The following is a 19602-nucleotide window of genomic DNA, read 5'->3' as shown; positions in this document are numbered from 1 at the left end:
ATGCACAAGACACTAGCTGTTCATTTCCCTCTGTACAGGAAAAACGTTCTGGCTCAGCTGCCTTTTATTACTTTAATAATACTGGTCAAAGTCACATGTCAAGATGAGGGGCTCAGCTGGCAGGGGAACAACAATCATAACAGATCAGAGGAGTACAAAGAAAAAATCTAGCTTCTTGGTGCACTGTCTGTGCTGTGGTGTCACGGCAGCCAGAATCAAAGAAACTTATTACTTCTGTAATCTCTTATGCTTCTGAGCCACCTCCTCAGTGGGAGTAAATCAGCATAGCTGCATTGAGGTGAACGGAGCTATGCTGACTTACTTTTGCAGGTGAGCTCGTCCTCTGAGCTTGAGACCCTAGTCAGTTTCACCTTGCTCCTCTTCTCCCTGCTAGCAGTGAATTTGAAGGGGGATCTCAAAGAATATTTCCCACAACTTGGAACCTTTAATCTAGCCAGTTTCAATTCACTATCAGCCAGACACTAGACCAGGGGTGAGCAAACTTTTTACATCAGGCCCCACTTTTCTATCGTGCAATTAACAGCCCACCTCCCGCTTTCCCTCCAAACCTGTCTTAATGTAATCTAAGCTGACAAACATTTTGGTTATGTTCATATGAGGGGAAAAAAAAAACACAAACCTTTTGGCGTGTGTATGAAAATGACTATGTGGAATGTAAGAACTTAATCAGTATATAAATGTGAATACTCAGACATAAAAACAGGAACACATTTCAACATTTTTATGAAATGGATGCGCCTGAGACCCAGCAGCCAATCATGCTGCATCCCACCTTACAATATTTCACACACTTCTGAAGGGCGTGCACCCACTTTGCACACCTCTGCACTAGGAAAACATGAAGATAGAGGACACCAAGAAAAGAAATGGAGGCCAAAAGAGCTAGGTGAACAACAATCATACTGAGAGAATGTAATGGAGATCAAGGGGTAGATGAGTGCAGAGGAAACACACAGAAAGCACGTAGGAAAGAGAGTCCTCTACCACCAAATGAAAGGAATTCTTCCCCACTAAAATAAACACCACACTTCTACCAAGCAGTATTATTTTTATTGGAGCCTCACACAACAATCTTGACACTTTTTGAAAGCATAGTGGGGATACAACCCTGCTCTCCGCTGTGCTGCACACCCACATCAAGTCTTCTATTCAAAGCATCATCAATGGGTCTAGCAGCACAGTATAAAAGGAAGAGCCAACACAGCTATACTGCAAACTTTCCTATTAGAAACGCAGTTTATACTGGCACAAGAGTTTAACTATTTTACAGTAGACCCCCAACTTACTTGTTCTCACAACCTCTGCATAAGTCAAATTTTGGACAACTCAGGGGAGCCAGGAAACAGACCAGGGCAGCAGCTCTGGTTCCTTTCCTGGTTCCAGCGAGTGGAGGGGAACCCGGGGAGCCGGGTTCCCCTCCACTTGCAGAGCTGGGAAACTGACCAGGGCTGCTACCCTGATCAGTTTCCCCACTCCTGTTAGGAGCAGCAGCTGAGAGCCTGGCTCTGGGCGGTTGCCACTGACAGAAGCGGCTGCTGTTCCTGTCATGGGTGGGAGAGTCAGGCTGCCAACCCTGCAAAGAAACCTCTCCTCTCAGTAGAGGCAGCTGAGTCAGCTGCCGCCCCTCACAGAAGCCAGGAAGCTGACCAGCACAGCATTGCTGCTCAGTTTCCCCACACCTCTGAGCAGCGGGGAGCTAGCGCCAGGCATCAACTCCCCGCCACTGAGAGTGGCGTTAACCCAAGATACGCACAACTCAAGTGCATATATCTAGGGGGTCTACTGTACTGGTGAAAGACAGTTTTGCAGTATAACTGTTGACAAAAGCCCTACGGTAAGCATACGCCTGGCAGGTTAGGGGTAAAATTTTTCGCACTTTTAACCAGTGTTCTAATTTTTTTTCCATCTCTGGGTAGAATAAATTTTGTTGTGTGCACCAAAGCATGTGCAGAGGTACGCCACCAATAGAAACACATGCTGCCCACTGTGGGTAGCTATAAGTGCTCTGCTAATCAGCTGGGTAGTACCTAAATCTCTCCTGGGTGGCCGCCCAAGCACTCAGCTTACAGGGAAAGTTGCTCTTAATGGACACTGGCAAAATCTGTAAGTATAGATTTGGTCTCAATTCTTTCCCAATGTCCAGTAATTTGGAAAATATTGGCTTTCTACAGGAGATTTCCCTGCTTCTTTAAGGGAATAAAGTAGGAAGGTGCGACTGTGATTAACTAAGCCTGAGTTAAAGGCCAGATGGTCCTTTTACATTGGTTTACATTCTCCCACTCTTACTTCAAAGGTGTGTCTTTCCAAATCTGCTGAGAAAGTATCAAAGATACTAAAGTCAGGATCATTTAGGCCATGGCTACACTAGCCCCTCCTTTCAAAAGGGCTATGGTAATGTGGCACTTTGGAATATGCTAATGAGGTGCTTCCAGGAATATGCAGCATCTCATTAGCATAATACTGGCCATGCGCGCTTCAAAACTGCCAGTGTCGAAATTCACACCGCCCATGTAGCCAGGGGCCTTTCAAAATGGACCCCTGATTTCAAAAGTCCCTTCTTCCCATCTGGTTATGGGAAGAAGGGGCTTTCGAAATGGGGGGGGGTCATTTTGAAAGGCCCCCAGCTACACAAGTGGTGTGCGTTTTGAATCACGTGGCTGCTATTATGCTAATGAGACACTGCATATTCAGGGCTGCGCCTCATTAGCACATTCCAAAGCGCCACATTACCATAGCCCTTCCAAAAGGAGGGGCTAGTGTGGCCACGGACTTAGTCTTTTCGTCTCCTTCTGCTCATACCAGATTGCCCTCGACAATGTGTTCTGCACTGCTGCGTCCAGTTCAACTTTTAATTGTCAGTCACTGGCACTTCCACTGCTTCCTTTGGGAGGCTGTTCGACAGCGTGATAGATCTCACTACTAGGAACATTTTATTGATAGCCTCATTTTCCTTGGCTCAGTCTCCTCCCTTCTAAGCTTGCTTATCCCACCTAGAACAATTCACTTCCGAGCTTTGCACTTACATCCCACTGATGCCTCTAGTTCACTAGAAGAACCCTTCTCAGTCACTATGGCAAGCTTTACCTATGCCACGTTCTTTCCTCACACCATCCCTCAAGCCCTGAATTGTTTTTTAAACTTTTCTCTACAATCCTTTTATTTTACCCATATCTATTTGCATAAAAAGGTGCCCAGAAAAATCATCTCACCAAGCTGCAGAAGGTGCACATTAGTAGTTTCTTTTAACCAATGAGAAATCAGTTTTATTGAGAGAATGAAAGGAGCTCACTGAACTTTATTTAAGGTCGGGGGGGGGAGCGGACATTTTACAAATGAATCAAATCAGATTGGTAACCTGGCTGGGACCCATTTGTTGTAACATGATTCATGGCACTTCAATTCCAAGGTGAGTTTGAAGGTTGTTTAAAAAAAAAAAAAGGCAAAACAAAACAAAAAGGAAAATAAATTTCACTTAACAGTTTGACTTCAAGACAAGTGAGCCACTGAAGAGATGCATTCCATGCTTTACAAAGAGCTGCAGCCAAAGCCACTCAGCTGCAAGGCAAAGCCCTATCATTTAACTCCAGTTGATTTCCTTTCTGGAGGAAACTCTCAAGAAGGGAGGACATGAAGGAAGCCAAATGTGTCCCTCCCAAATGGAAACCACACACTTAAATTGTGACTGTATTCTGCAAATAACGCCAGAGAAATGGCATCATGGGGTCCCAGGGTTATTCTCTCTTGATGATTTCCACAGCAATTTTGCTTCATTTACAAGAAAATGATTTTTTTGACATATTCGGTCAAGCACCTGAATTGCACCCAATCATATCAATCATCAGAGCTGACTCAGATTTCTTGCTGTTGAAGCAAGCATATAACAATAAATACCCCACCATTTCAGCACCAGCTTCAGTCAGAAAAGCTGGCTGAAAACATATCCCAGCTTTTCTCTCTATACATATAATATTCTTTTCCCTCCTGGGTGACAGAATGATATCCTCACACAAGAAATGTCTCTCTGCTGGCAAGGGGGTGGAGATGGGGAGAGGAGCCAGGGGGTTGGAGGCAAGGTGAAGGGCCAAGGTTGGAGGTGGGGTCAGGGCGAGGCAGGGAAGGCCCTGACTAGGCTGGGGCTGGCTGCACGGCTCCCCAAACCCATAGGAAAACAGGGACATTGCAGAGTGTAGTGAGCCGGGGACACAGCCCCCTAATATTTTTTTAAAACTTAATACATAGAATAATTCAGGCTGGAGCCATTTATGGAACATGCAACCCTCAAAATGTCATTTTTATAGATTCACACTTCAACAGACAGCAACCCTTTAAATCTATGTGCTTACAGAAAATGGATCTTATACTTGGTAGGGAGTATTAAAAGCTGTTTATTTCCTTGTAGCCAAGCAGATAAGACTTAATGTAAGTGCAGGAGTTCATGATTGTTGCCCAGCCACCACTGTTGGGTATTTCTTATTCCAGAAGCAATACAGAAGGGTACTAGGGAGAGACAAGGAATGTTTCCTTATGCATACCACCATGAGTGCTCTTCCATCTCAGGTACAGCCATGTTAATGTCTGAGCTCTGGAAATGAAGCACATGCTAGGTACACCGGCCTGCATTTGGAGTTGTTTTCTGTGGGCTCTGCCTTCAAGCTATATATGAAGTCCATCCATGGGAAAACAATAGGATTTCTTCAGGACTATGGCAAATTCTTTCCAAACTTTGGTGCCTAAAGTTAGCTTTCTCGATTCATATTTTGGAGCCTATCAGCTCTCAGCTGTGTCACTGCCACTGGGAGCTTAGCACAGACAACCTTTGCTTAGGCCAGGGGTCAGCAACCTGTGGCTCTGTACGGAGCCACTTGGAGCTCTGAGTGCTGCCACCGCTGACTCCTCTTGAAGCTCCAGAGACTGCCGCCGCTTCAAGAAAAAAAAACTAAACTCAGTTGCCTGCCGCTAAACCAAATGAATTTAGTTTACGCAGCTGCAGACTCCAGAGCTGCTGAGCAGTCAACTGCGGTGGGGAGCCCTGGAAGGGCAAGCCGGCAGGGCAGGGAGCTGCCCCACATGGGAGAAGTCTAAGCCTGCAGGAGAGCTGGGGGGAGCTCCGTACAACTGTGCGGAGAAAAAGGCAGCAGTGGGGAACAGCAGGGAGAGGGATACACCGGCAGTGGCGGTGGAGCTGTGTGTACTGAGATGAGTTAATCCTGTGGAAGGGAGGTGGAGGTTGTGGGTGAGAAGGTTAAGCCTGGGACGGGGGAGGGGCAGTTTTGGGGCTCATAAGCTTTAAGCCTGGAGAATGTGGGGCAGGTTTGCAAGATAGGGGGTAAAGTCTAGGGACAGAGGGTGGATTTGGAGGTTGAGGCAGGTAAAGTCTGGAGACAGGTAAAGTCTGGAGACAGGTTGAGGCAGGTAAAGTCTGGAGACAGGTAACAACCTTCTACCTGGTACAAATTATTTTGTGTGCGCTGTTCTTAAAATATGGGTGACAAAAAGCATGGTTTGACGTCATTTATTAAGGGCCTTCCTATTCACGTGAATTGTGGCTCCTGAAGTATGTATTCAACTGAATTTTAAAAAATGGCCCTTCTCACTATCTCGTTTGCAGACCCCGGGCAGAAGCTATGCCTACATTACTGAGCAGGTCTATCTTTTGGGGTTTGGTTTTGCGCATTTGGTAGGGCTGTGTGAAATTGACCTATCAGGGGTAAGCATTGACCCCGTACTCGTTGTGAGATGCGAGAAGTAAGGGAGGTCAACAGGAAAGTTTCTCCTACTGACTTTCTCTCATGAGGATGGCCAGGTAAGTTGACTGAAGGTACATTGATTCTAGCTAAACAATTGCTATAGCTAGAATAGCGTATCTGTAATTGACTGGCTTTCCCTACCGTAGACATAGCCTATGGGCTTATATATGTCTTTAGAACCGTAACTGAGGACATCAGTTTACAATTTTGGTCTACATTGTCTTACTGTGGCTTCTTCCAGTGGTGGAATAGGTAGCTGAATTATAGGGGGCAAGTTTATTTGACTTACTTGTGCCAATTTGTTGCTTTAAATATGGTTTTGTTACCGTGTTTGTGGTCAGATGCTCAGCACCAGGATGTACAATTAAACATTGTAAATAATAATAAATAAACAGTAAAGACTATCATTTTATTTATTTATCTGACAGGAGAATTCAGACTGGATTGTGATTTTTGATTGATCTTCTTGCAAAATGAAAATCCTTCCCTTATTCTATTTTTATTTTTTTAATGATATTAAAAGTTTGCCAATTATGAAATCAGCTCAAAGGAGTACCATCATCTTAAGAGAAAACCACTTTGGAAATGATAGGCAATACGCATTAGTTTGGATACAGCAATATGGTATTGATGCAAAACCACTGAGGGCTCTTTCACTCAGAACTTCAGGTTGACTGATTCATTAAAAGTCAATTGAACCACTCTCCTTTAATCAATCAGATTAGTTAGTTAATGTTTACACTACACATTTGCATGTGTGTACACATTGACTTTTTTTTTTTTTTTTTTTTTTAAATAAAATCTGAAAGGATTTCTGGAACGAACTCACAAACTTCACTTAGTTCAGCTCCAGTTAGGACCGTTCTTAATGGCACTACAAAGATGTCTGCAAGAGAGACCTCAGAGAGGTAGACATCGAGCTGGACAACTGGGAAGAACTAGCAGACGACCGCAGCAGATGGAGGCAGGGGTTACACAAGGGCCTTCAGAAGGGCGAGATGAGGATCAGACAGCTAGCAGAGGAGAAGCGAGCGCACAGAAAGCACGCTAAGGACTTGCCAGACACCCGCCACATCTGCAAGAGATGCAGCAAAGACTGTCACTCTCGTGAGGGTCTTCATAGTCACAGTAGACGCTGTAAATGAAGTCCTCAATTGAAACTATAAAGGGCACGATCCATAGTTTATGAAGACTGAAGGATGCCTACTACTACTAGTGCAGAGACGGTCTGCATTTTCAGCACCATGTAGTGCTCTGATCAGGGTTGGTGCCTAAAGCTCTGGTGGCCATTTGAGGTATATCTAAACTGCAATCAGCTGATTCAGGCCCAGGCTATAGTGACATTTACAGTGTGGGCATTTGAGCTTGGGGGGGGCGTCCCCTGAGCCCAGGCTCCCATCTATGATGCAGGAGGATCCCAGAGCATGGACTCTAGCCACAGCTTGAATGTCTATATAGTTATTAGCTGCAGTGTTTGCAGTGTAGAAATACCCTTGGAAATATATCTACACACGCATTCCTACCTTCTATTACAACTGGGGAATGTAAGCACTGTAGCAGTGGGATACATTTGGCACCAAATAAAATGTTGTCAACCCTTTCAGATGTCACGGACTCACTAATTACTCTCTCAGTAGCTCACACAGTCACTGTAATTAAACTAAAATTCCCCTGTCAGATCCAAGTACTTTGCAGCTGGAATGTTAAATTGGGGTGGGGGGACCTGCACTTCATAGGCTGTTAAAATGTTGTACTCATCAGTGACACAAGGACGAGACCGACACAGCTACAGCCAGACTGCATGCCCCCAGCAGTAGGTCACTCAAAGCATCAAACTTTGTAGTGAACGTGTGGAGTACAGAGGCCAAGTCCTTTCAGGGGCGTTTGCTTCAGAGGGAACCGAAGACATTTAACATCACCAGGCTGGTGTACACTGGAAATACACAGCACCATAGCCACATCTCTCAGGGGCGTGAAAAATCCACACACAGAAGCAGCATAGCTGTGCCAGCTTTTAGACACTTGTATCAGAATTCAGCTGGGAGGGGAATGCCTCTCCATTTCAGTGTTCAGTGGAGCAGGTCTCGCACCTGCTCTCAGATCATTGCTGATAGTAGTGGTACACACGCAGGGATGAAATATTTTCTGGTAGAGACAAGACTGGAAAGTACACAGACGTGCACGAGTGCGGGCTCTGAGCCAAACTGCATCTGTGTATAAGGAACCCAACACATCTGATTTAAAGCAAGGAACATCTAGGCCCAGAAGGATCTCTCCTGCAGGGGCTACCTGATATTGATTCAGGCCCTGGAGATATTTGAATCATAGAGCACTAGAAGTGGAAGGGACCTCGGCAGGTCATTGAGTCCAGTCCCCTGCCTGCAGGACCAAGCACTGTCTGGATCGGGGTTGACAACCAAAATAGCAAGAGACATTTTTTTCCAGTTTGGTAATAAACTCAATAATTCAAGAGCCACAATGCATGTGAGTATGAGATTGTCCTTAATAAATAATGTCAAACCATACTTTGTGTAATCCCTATTTTAAGAGTAGTACACACACACACACAATTTGTAATGCAATACAGGATTTTACTGCAAGACATTCACACTCTTTTTACATATTCCATTTCCTCACACTTTACACCTGTGTTTGTACCACTGTCTTCCTGACTTTCACTCCTGAACCATCACTCTCACTGGAGGATGCTAAGGGGAGGTACCCAACATTTCGAGATCATGTATCACTTGCTATTTAGACAGGAGTTGTCAATTTTTGGGCTTTAATATGTTCACTGTTCATGGAAAATAATCAAGAGGGGTTTGTGTTTTTTTGCCTCCACATTGCAATTACAGCATTGGGAGCTACAAAGAAGTCCTTAAAGAGCTGCAGGTTGCAGACCCCTGGTCTAGACCATCCTTGATAGATGTCTATCTAACCTGCTCTTAAATATCTCAGTGATGGAGATTCCACAACCTCCCTAGGTAACTTATTCCAATGTTTTAACCACCCTGACGGTTAGGAAATTTTTCCTAATGTCCAACCTAAACCTTCCTTGCTGCAGTTTAAGCCCATTGCTCCTTGTCCTATCCTCAGAGGCCAAGGAGAACAATTTTTCCCTCTCCTCCTTGTAACACTCTTTTAGGTACTTGAAAACTATTATTATGTCCCCTCTCAGTCTTATCTTTTCTAAACTAAACAAGCCCAGTTCTTTCAGTCTTCCCCCATAGCTCTTGTTCTCCAGATCTTTAACCAATCTTGTTGCTCTTCTCCGGACCTTCTCAAAATTTTCCTGAAATGTGGTATGTAGAACTGCACACAATACCCCAACTGAGGCCTAATCAGCACAGAGTAGAGCAGACGAATGACTTGTCATGCCTTGTTCACAACACTCCTGTTAACACGTCCCAGAATCATGCTTGCTTTTGGCATTGAACGTGAAAAGTGATCTGCTGGGTGTATGTGGTACATTGAAAGCAATAAACCCTTGATGGCTCCAACCTAGAATAATTTATATCTGTGGTGGAGATACAAATTTGGATCTGTGGTGGAGCTTGCTAAAGTAGAAATAATGAGGTATGCCAATAAAACATGTGTTTTCCCACTGAACCAGTATTTTCACCCCAAATGGACCATTGTGCACAATCACTGTGTATAAAGTCTGGGCATAGCCTTTTAAGATTCCTCATCATGTTTTTGTAACTACCAAAAGAGAGACTGTCCCCAGAATTTACAGACCCCAATGCATGCTGGGATAGGCCTCGGGGAGTGTCATGGTCCCACGTGAATATCCACGTCATGCAGATGTGCTCAAAGAAGCTGGCTGAGTAGGAATCTGCACACCCACATTTAACTGATTCATCCCCATTTGCAGACATCATTGCATTTTATGTGGCTGTTTGTTCCTGCACTTTCTTTTCCATAGAGCCTCGATAAAACTGAGTCACTTTCAGACATCAAAATCATGAACTACATCTCCCAAGACTTCATTTAACCTAAAAACACCCCAACCCACTTTCCTTTCAAATTTATACAGGCATTACTAACTCCTGAACTTAATCACTGGTCATCCCAGACTAGGTTCCAAAGAGCTTCCATCAGCCAGCATTTACAAACTAGCTTGGTACACTATTTTATTAGAAATCATTCATCAAGCTCTGCGACACTTAGGTCTCAGGAATATATGGGTAAATGAAAATTTGCAAAGGAGGCAAACCCTCTATTCCTGCCAGATAACCAGGTAGAGACATGCAAATATTGCATCTCCTTGTGGTAAGATATATAATTACTTCACTTAACAGCCTGTCTCTTTACAAGACATTATCTCCATAGTTTATGTACTCCTGGATAGTTGCATAAAGTGAATTTCTCAGTAACAGCATAAACACTGTTATTGTTACAATTATTTTGAAGGAAGACAAATTAAGGGCATGAACTATCACTGTAAGAAATCTGTAATCAAAGAGGATTCTTGGCTCAGAGTTTAGATGCACAAACCGCAGATGATGTGGGCAATGCCTGAGACTACATAGATACCTCCATTAGCTTATTTTACTGGAACAGACTTTTTGCCTCTAGGGAAATGAGATAGGCATTCTTCTAACAACTGAGTTCCCCACACGACAGTAAGAGTTCTCTGCAATAAGTAACTCCTATTTCTTCTCCAAAGTATAAGCCAGATACAACACTTGCTGCTGTATCAGGGCTGGATTTAAGATTTTTATATTTAATCTCTCAGTCCTTCTGTAGCACGGAAGCCCATGAAGCGCCCGGCTCAATTTCTGGACTGCTTACTGTACGGCACAGCTCAGCTTTGGCAATATGGAAGCCTGTGCAGTGGGTGAAGCTTGTCTTAGGTGAGCGTTTATTTTTCTCTCTGTAACCTTTAATTGTTCCACTTCCCTGGTGCTTCCCCTCCTCCACTGAGGGGCAGATTCAAAGGGGAATTCTGGATCCCAATCCTCTGACCTTTGGATCCTACACCCAACTCCACATCTTTCCCTCTGTAACAGGCCCAAATCAGACACCAAAGCCAAGAGTGACCCACCATCCTGCTCTTACTTCAGACCTGCATCTACACGTTGTGACCCAGGCTCCCCACTGCTGTAAAGATCAACCAAGACACACTTACCGATTTGTCTGACACACCCCCTGGTAGGCCTCAATTGCATCCTCAGCATCAACATGCTTGTCACTGTTTGGCCAGCTGGTATATGTGTTGATGTTCGATTCCTAAATGTCAGACGCAGAACAACATGAAATCCCTGGAGTCTCATTAAAGTCTTTCTAACTCTGGGTGCTAAGAGTGTGTTTAAAGGCTTTTCCTTGAAGGCACCTATACTAGCCTACTGCCTTATGCAGGCGAGGGAGGAGCCCTGGCGGGGGTGTCACAGATAAGAGTAGGCCTCAGTAAGGCTGGCAGACAGAGGGGAATACTGTCAGCTGCAAAGGAGATAGTTTGGAATCATGGTCTGAGGCATACACGGTGCTAAAATGACTAGAAAATGAAGTGGGGATTTAAAAATCCAAATGCAGGAGAGGACATTTACACATACCAGAATTGCTTTAAACAGCAGCAGGAAAAAAATCACTTATGCAAACTGCATGGCCAAAGTTTGGCTCTTGATTAGTCAGACCTAGAAGGAGTTACTCTTGCTTGACACATAACTGCATGAGAGCAGAATCTGGCCTAAAATCTATTTTGCTGTGATCTTCCGCTTTCCAGAAGTTACACAAGATCACAGGGGAAGTTTCAGATAACCATCTACTGTCGCCTATTTACCAAAGCATAAGCAGCATCTTTCACAAAGTCACAATAGGGAGGGTGGGAGGGTGCAGCTGCCCTGAGGCCTGGCCTTTGAAGAGGGTCTGGAGCTCTGGATGCCTTTGAAAGGCTGGTAGCACTGCTCCACGGGGTTGTGGGGGGGCACTCAGTACTCCAGTCCTAGTGGTACTACGGCATGCTACCCTTGGTCCCGCTCCTTCTGGGGGCATGGAACCTTCTCCCACTTTGCTCTGGGGCCCACAATGGCTGTTGACCCTTCTGCGAACACCCAGCGATTGGAAGAGAAAGGAACGGAACAGGATTTTCCTTTCCATTTACCATATTTTTGCCAGTCTCTTTTTGCTGGGCTGCCTTTATAATCTGTGCCCTTAGGATGAGCACCTCCTCCTTCCGCACTTCCAGTTCCTCATTGGCTGATTTGAGCTGGTTTAATAAGAGGGTGTAACTGTCCTGGATGTCACCAGATGAGTCGTTTTGGGCAATCCCATCTACAATAGTCTTCCTCAGCTCATTCAGTTCATTTTTCAGTTTCTTGTTCTCCGATTCCAGTTCTTGCCTCTGTAAAATACCAAAACCATTATCTAGCTCATCTGAATCATCTATCACATTTGTCCAAATGCCTCGTTTATTCCTCTTATGCCTTTAGCGTAACTCAGTTACTGATGAACACAGCTGAATGATCAAACCAGTCCTGATATCAGGGTTACTACCAGTCCAGCCACGTGCATTTCAAAAACTAGTTTTGCTGCCTCCCTTACTTTAAGTTGTACCAGGCTGTAAACAGAGACCCTTTGTGATTTATCAGTAACTGCTATAGTGAAATTGATATCCATGAGAGCCAAGTAGAATGCTCCTGTTTTGCTAGAGAGAATTAAACATGTAACTGAGGGACAAGCAGATCCCAGAAAGCATCACTTTCAACCTGCATGAACATAAAGTTTGTATAGGAGAAATGTGAACCCAAAATTCAGACATTGTTTCCTTCCACCCTCTTTCTTTCTAATTAAGAAATCAGCACCAGGCTACTGGTGGTCAAACCAATAGGGCTAAACATGAGTATTTTGGAAGGCCAGCTTCCATGAGGGACGAGCTAAGAACTGGGAGTATAAAGTCCTTTATTAAACTCTGTCTCTCTCTTAAAAACAAGCTGCAACCTCTCTCAGTCCACCAACACACACCAAACCAAACAAAAACCTACCAAGAGTTCACCGTGTTGGCTATGGGCCACTGTAATATACCACCTAAGGTGAGGGCACATACTATTTACTCTGCTGCTTCAGCACTGTGTAACTCCTGCTGGGTGAGTTGCAACTATTTGAAAGCCAGTAGGATTTATTCATCTAATTTGCTGAAGTTGTCAACACCAGACTGTTCGTTATTGCAGGATTTTCCTTCAACTGCTTGTCAGTCCAAAGCATTTGACAGACAAATCAGGAATTCACCGGTTTCATGCAGGCTGCTTCCCTTGAATAATAACGTGCGCGCTCTGTTGTACTTGTTTTCGCTGAGATGGTTTTTGCTAGGCAGGAAGGGGATGAGAGGCAGGGGATTCAAGTCCAACAGCTAATGCGTCCTCTACTCTGCATATAAGAACTCAGCAGTAACCACCGTTGGCAGATAGTAAGTTTACTGTGGTGTGACAAAGTCCATCTTATTCCTGGGCCTCTGGACCCACTTACTGGCCCAGTTGCCCTCGCTGGGCTGAGGGGAGGGTCTGGGGGGAACCCTTCCCCTGCCCACTTGTGCCAGGTTGCAGCCCAGTGACCCTATGTAACTGCTAGTGGGCAGGGCTGACTCCCTAAGCCCTTGGTGCAGCAGCTCTTCTCCCTGGGCCACTTCCCCAGACGATTCCCCCGGTACCTTCTCCAGCTTGCAGCTGTAATGAGCCCCCCCTCTCAATCTGCTGCAGCTCCTCTCTCTCTCTCTCTCTGGTGCCTGGTGTTCCTGTTCCTTTCTTTGGCTCCTCTCCAACCTGCTTTCTCTCACTACTCTGGTCTCCACACCTCTCTCCACTTGCCTTTCACACTCTTCCCTGCCCTTCCCACTGTGAAGGGCTTTTAAAGGCCTCTTATTAGCCCAGTCATGGAGTCAGCTGGCCCCAGTTAGGCTGAGCCATCTTCTGCCCAGCTGCCTGTGATTGTCCTGCAGGCCTTTCTGTTTGTTTGGGCTCCCTCTGAGGGGGCCTCCACCCTGGCCCTGCCACTGTAGTGTAACCTGCCTACTGATATCTAGAGAACAGCTGAAACATCTTTTTTTGCCAAGTTAAGAACCCTCTGAATTGGAGATCCATTGGTCACAGCAGCAGAGTTGTGAGTCAGGGCTCTCAGGTTCTAATATCTACTTTGAGCTTCACCCAGTGAATGTAGACAAGTATCTTAATGTGTTGCTGCTTCAGTTTCTGCTGGTGAAAAATTATGTGCATTACCCCCGAGAACTCAGTTATGACCATTTTCCTATCATGCTAGCTGCAAATGCATAATAAGAGACAATTCCTTTTCCACAATTTGGTTTAAGACAAGATGCAATAACTGAGTAATTGTTGGAGGGGGGCAGGGTGAGAACACCTCATTATGTAAATTAACTTATTAACTGATTAGCATAAAATTAGATAGACAGCTACTTCTCAAATTCCCACTTCCTTTTCTAAGGACTGTTCCTTTAACAGCACTGCGGCAGCGACAGTGTAGTTTTCTGTATTCCCAATAGTTTTTGAGCTCAGATCTTGGCTTGTAATAGCATGCGTCAGTTTCTGTTCCTCTCTGGTCTTATTGCAGAGCACTCATACTCCCTGGATGGGATTCACCTTGAAGCCCTTTGCTTTCTCTCTCATTCCTGCATATTTTGCCAGCGAAGACTGTAGAGGAACGAAAGATGAGCCAGCTGCTATGACAGCTTTACATATTGAGCCTGATCCAGAGCCCACTGAAGCCGATGATGAGACTCCTACAGATAGCTCCTTAATCTAGCAAAATAAAAGGCATAAGGAGCTCTGATTGTTGGAAGCTGAAGCTAGATAAATTCAGATCAGAAATAAGGTGAATGTTTTTTCAGAGTGAAGATGATTAACCATCAGAACAATTTGCTTAGCAACGTGGCTTCTCTGTCACCGCAAGCCTAAGTCAAGACTGGGAATCTTTTCACAAGATCCACTCTAGCTCAAAGACAAAAAATGAGCTTGATGCAGGAATTACTGGGTGAGCTACAACTGACTTATCTACCATCAACTTACATGGCTGTCCCCACAGAGGAAGGCCGATGGAAGAAACTCTGCCACCGACCTCCCTTATGCCTCACGATTTGGCACCTCCCCACTAGGCATGCAAAATCAAGCCCTGGGAGATTAGTCCTGCCCAGGATGATTTTCCGCACAGCAAAGACATACCCTTAGGCAACCCCTCTCTCAAGAGATTTAGGCTATGTCTGCACTAGCTTTCTGTTGATCAGTGTTGCGAAAAAACACACTGAAAGACGTAAGTTGTGTGACAAAGATGTGACGAAAGCACTGTGCTGCTGAGAGCTGCTCTCGCTACCATTGCTGCTGCTGCTCATGGGGGTTGGTTTAATTATGCCAAAAGGAGAGCTCTTCCCCATCAGCACAGAACAGGAGAACTTACAGCAGTGCAGCTATAACGGCACAGTTCCTGTACTAAGATGTGCAATAGGAGCTGGGAATTCTGACTTGTTCTGATGTATTGCAGGTGCAAGCCTGGTTCCCACACCTAAAAATAACCTCCAGAGAGGTATTTCAATAGGAGAGGTGGCTGAGGCCCAGCTCACTACAAATCCTGAAATCTAAAATGGAATCTAGCTTTGGTGATGGCCCCTAATCTGTCCTCACTTGTGTTGCTTACGTTTGATGGAAAAATCCCTGAAAAGGTCTCTCTCATTTTTGAGAGCCTGACAAGTTCAAGATACAAAATAAACACCCCTGATAATTAAACAGAGGGAAATTATGCATAGTGCTCTGCTGGGAGCACAGAATCACCCCTAGGACTTCTCAGTGCTTCCACTCCTAGCTCATTTTCCGGGACAGAAGAAAAAAGTCCAGCAGATTGATAAGAGTCCTTTTGTTTGCCCAGTCATGGCTACGTGGCAGGCTGCATGCCCAAATCTCAACTGAAAAGTCAACAATGAACCCCGCGTCTACTTGATTTTATTTCACCTTGCTCTCCTGCCACCACAATACCCTGAAGCACAAGTTCTGTCAGTATCTGTACCAAACTCCTTATAATGCTATGTAATATTACACACATGCGCACCCAGCACAAATATATATTATTCCTTTTTGCACTGTGAATTTCTCAGATTTGTTCAGGAATAAGTGCAGTAAAATGATATAATAAATATCTAAATTAATATGCTCAAAAAACCCTCCAGGATGCATTTGGGCTCTGCCTTCTCAAGCCCTACACTCCTCAGAGAATGAGGGCAAGATCCAGCACTGCAAAGGAGCAGCACAAATCCTGTGACCCTTAAGACCCTAAATAGGGCTCAAGTGGTGCTCAGGCCTTTTGCCGGGTCTTGCACAGGACTGAGTTTACTCTCGTAATGTGCTAGAAGATCAGCAAACCCAGGCTCTGCTGGTGTGAGAAGCAGCAGCTAATGCCACCGGTCTGTTCCACCGACAAACTGTGCCTATACAAATATCTCTGCCAACAACATCTAGGGACAGACAAGTGTGAGAAACCCAGCTGATCACAGCTGAGGAATAAGTCTGTATATTACACCAGAGTAAAACTGTAATGGGCTTTACAGATCAAAAAAATCAACATCTTGAATTAGACCCAGCAGCAAATTAGAAGCTTGTAAAGGCGCTGGATGGATCTTGAGTATATGTGATCCCCTATATGAAATATTACAGAGTGAATAGCGGGCAGAGCATTCTGCACCATCTTCTTTCCCAGTTACCTTCTCTGCTGCAGCCCTGTTCAGGTGAAGTGTATTGCAATATAACACAATCTGGAGGTGACAAAAGCATGGATAAAGGTTGTAAGACTCCCTGCAAAGGGAATGACCACAATCTCTCTACTAAGTGAAGATGAAAAGAGCAACTCATGGCTATTGCTACTATACAGACATCCAGAAGCAAACTCTGTAGCACCTAACAAGACTGCAAACAGCAGTTGTCGAAAGAGACAATCCTCAAACGAGCAAATATTACCAGGGCCATTTCCTCCGATTCTCCCCCTCAGCTACAAGCAGGACTTCAATCCATTCAGCCCAATTCCTGAGCCAGCTAGCCATCTTCCATATCCAGATTTCAGCCAGACATGAGAAAACTGAATGACTGAGATGTCAGTCTAACACCACAGGTGCAGAGCGCGAAACATCAACGGCATATTGATGACTCTCCTACCCAAACTTCTCACTCCCTACCCTAGCTGTCTCACATTTGCCAAACAGGGAAGAGAGAGAAGCCCACAAAATGGATGAACAGGGGGGCTATGCTATCTCCTGGGTCACCTGAAGAACGAAGCCACTATGTATAACTTCTGCCTATCTCTGCTCAGGTTTGCAAGTGGGTCAGCAAAAGCTGAACAAGATCGAGATTATCAAAGGCACAGACACCTGATCTAGGTCTATCACTGGAAGCAGAAAGTAATATGATGAAACCAGCACAGTTCCTGAGTCCTACCCAAGGAAAAATCCTGGATATCCTGGATTCTGAACAAAGAACCAGATCTGCCTGGCTGCGATCTTCTGAATAATCTTTCCAGTGCAAAATAACTGGGCAATAACTGGCATGATGCATGTTTTTTATGAACTAGATACCACAGGACCTGGTGGTGGAGGGTTTAATAGGGTAGGAGCATGGAAATCGCTATGGCTGGACAATTCTATTTGAAAGAAAACATTATGCTTCTTCCCACGTGTTAGCTCAGCTTGGAGTGTTTGCAAGATTAAAAAAGCCTCATATCCTACCCCCCATTATTTCAAATAAGGAGGAAAGAGAGACAGACATGACCTTAGTGCAGGTGGGTATTAAAAATTTAGTCCAGACAGCGATTATGAATGAAAACAGTTAGCCACGGTTGTAACGATGCTAGAGGTTTTTTAGTCCGTGCTGTGTTGCTGTAGCTATGTCCATCCCAGGATTGGAGACACAAGAGGGACAGAATAATAGCTTTTATCGGACCACCTTCTCATGGTGAAAGTGACAAGCTTTCACGCTTAAAATAAAGAGCAGGTCAGTGTAAGCCTGAAAGCTTGTCTCTCTCACCAACAGAAGCTGATCCAATAAGAGATACTCCTTCGCTTGCCTTGTCTCTCTAATCCTTCCCCCGTTCTGATACCTGACAGAAAAATTCCTCCAATAGATGCAATTTAACAATTTACGTACAGGCTCCAGACACCTCAGGCATTAATCATAAGCCCAAAAAAATCTTCATAAGACAAAGGCTTTTTAAACCTCTTAAACTGGCACAAATGAAAAGTAAATTAAATGATGCATTTTTCTTGAAGGAAGCTGGAAATTTTTCACATGGACATTACTAGGGGCACAAGAGAAAACTATTCCTCTGTGTAGAAAAGATGAGAAGTGTGGCAAGAGACCAGCTTGGCTTAACCAAGAGATCCTGAACGATCTAAAAATCAAAAAAGGAATTGCATAAAAAGTGGAAACTAGGGCAAAATACAAAGTGGGAATATAAACCACACAGGAATGTAGGGGCAAAATTAGAAATGTGAAAACACAATACAAGCTGAATCTAGCTCGAGACAGAAAGGGAGATAAGAAAACATTCTACAAGTATATTAGAACCAAGAGGGAGAAGTACTTAATGATTTCTCTGCTTCAATTTTCACCAAGGAGGTTCCTGGAGACTGGATGCCTAACATAGTAAATGCTAGTGGAAATGGGATAGGCCAAGAAGTTAAAAATTACTTAGGAAAGATAGATGTCTTCAAGTCACCAGGGCCTGATTAAATGTATCCTAGAATACTAAAGGCTTTGGTAGAGGACACCTAGCCATCACCTTTGAAAAGTCATGGAAGTCAGGAGAGATTCAAAATAGACTGGAAAAGGGCACATATAGTGTCCATCTATAAAAACAGATGTTACAGACCAGTCAGTTTAACTTCAATGCCAGGAAAGATAATGGAGCAAATAATTAAGGACTCCATGTGCAAACCTCTTGAAGATAATAAGGTGATCGATAACAGTCACCATGGATTTGTCAAGAACAAATCATGTCAAACCAGCCTGATAGCTTTCTTTGATAGGACAATAAGCCTTGTGGAAAAGATGAAGTGCTGGGCATGGTACACCTAGACTTTAGTAAAGTATTTGATACAGTATCACATGATCGTATTGGTAAACTGGGACTGCTATCAGGTAGGTATGTAACAGGTTGGATAACCATTCACAGGGAGTACTTATTAATGGTTCCCAATCATGCTGGAAGGGAACAACAAGTGGGGTTCATAGGGGCTCAGTTTGGGGGCCCGTTGTGTTCCATGTCTTCATAAGCGATTTAGATATTGGCATAAAGAGTATGCTTATCAAGTCTGCGGACGATACCAACCTGAGAGGCGTTACAAGTACTTTGGAGGATAGGGTCAGAATTGAAAATGATCTAGACAAAGTGGAGAAATGGTCCGAGAAACAGGATGAAGTTCAGTAAGGACCAATGCAAAGTACACCACTTAAGGAGGAACAATCAGTCTCACATATACAAAATGGAAAGTGACCTCTTAGGAAGGAGTGCTACAGACAGGGGTTGTAGTGGACCACAAGCTCAGTACAAGTCAATGGTGTGACACTGTTACAAAAAAAAGCAAACATGATTCTGGGCTGCATTAACAGGAGTGTTGTGTGCAAGACAAGAAGGAATTTTTCCACTCTACTCTGCACTGATTAGGCCTCAGCTGGAGTACCGTGTCTGGTGTGGGGCACCACGTTTCAGGAAAGATGTGGAGAAACAGGAGAGGTTTCAGAGAACAACTGCTAAAATGATTAAAGGTCTAGAAAATACGACCTATGAGGGAAGATTAAAAGAATTGGGTTTGTTTGGTTCGGAAAACAGAAGGCTGAGAGGGGACACGATAGCA

General features: G+C 44.4%; 1 protein-coding gene across 1 annotated transcript in view; it reads right to left on the bottom strand.

Moving 5' to 3' along the window:
• The window catches only part of MYO5B (myosin VB), a 375576-nt gene that overhangs the window by 35970 nt on the left and 320004 nt on the right, over nucleotides 1–19602 (bottom strand). The window contains exons 28-29 of the mRNA XM_074995787.1: nucleotides 11872–12111; nucleotides 10900–11000 (exon numbers count right to left, since the gene is read on the bottom strand). Coding sequence (XP_074851888.1) covers nucleotides 10900–11000; nucleotides 11872–12111 — 341 coding nt within the window. The remainder of the gene's footprint in view (nucleotides 1–10899; nucleotides 11001–11871; nucleotides 12112–19602) is intronic.

This window comes from Carettochelys insculpta, chromosome 5, assembly GCF_033958435.1.
Source record: "Carettochelys insculpta isolate YL-2023 chromosome 5, ASM3395843v1, whole genome shotgun sequence".
Classification (NCBI taxonomy): Eukaryota; Metazoa; Chordata; order Testudines; family Carettochelyidae; genus Carettochelys; species Carettochelys insculpta.
This window is presented reverse-complemented; position numbering and strand designations above follow the sequence as displayed.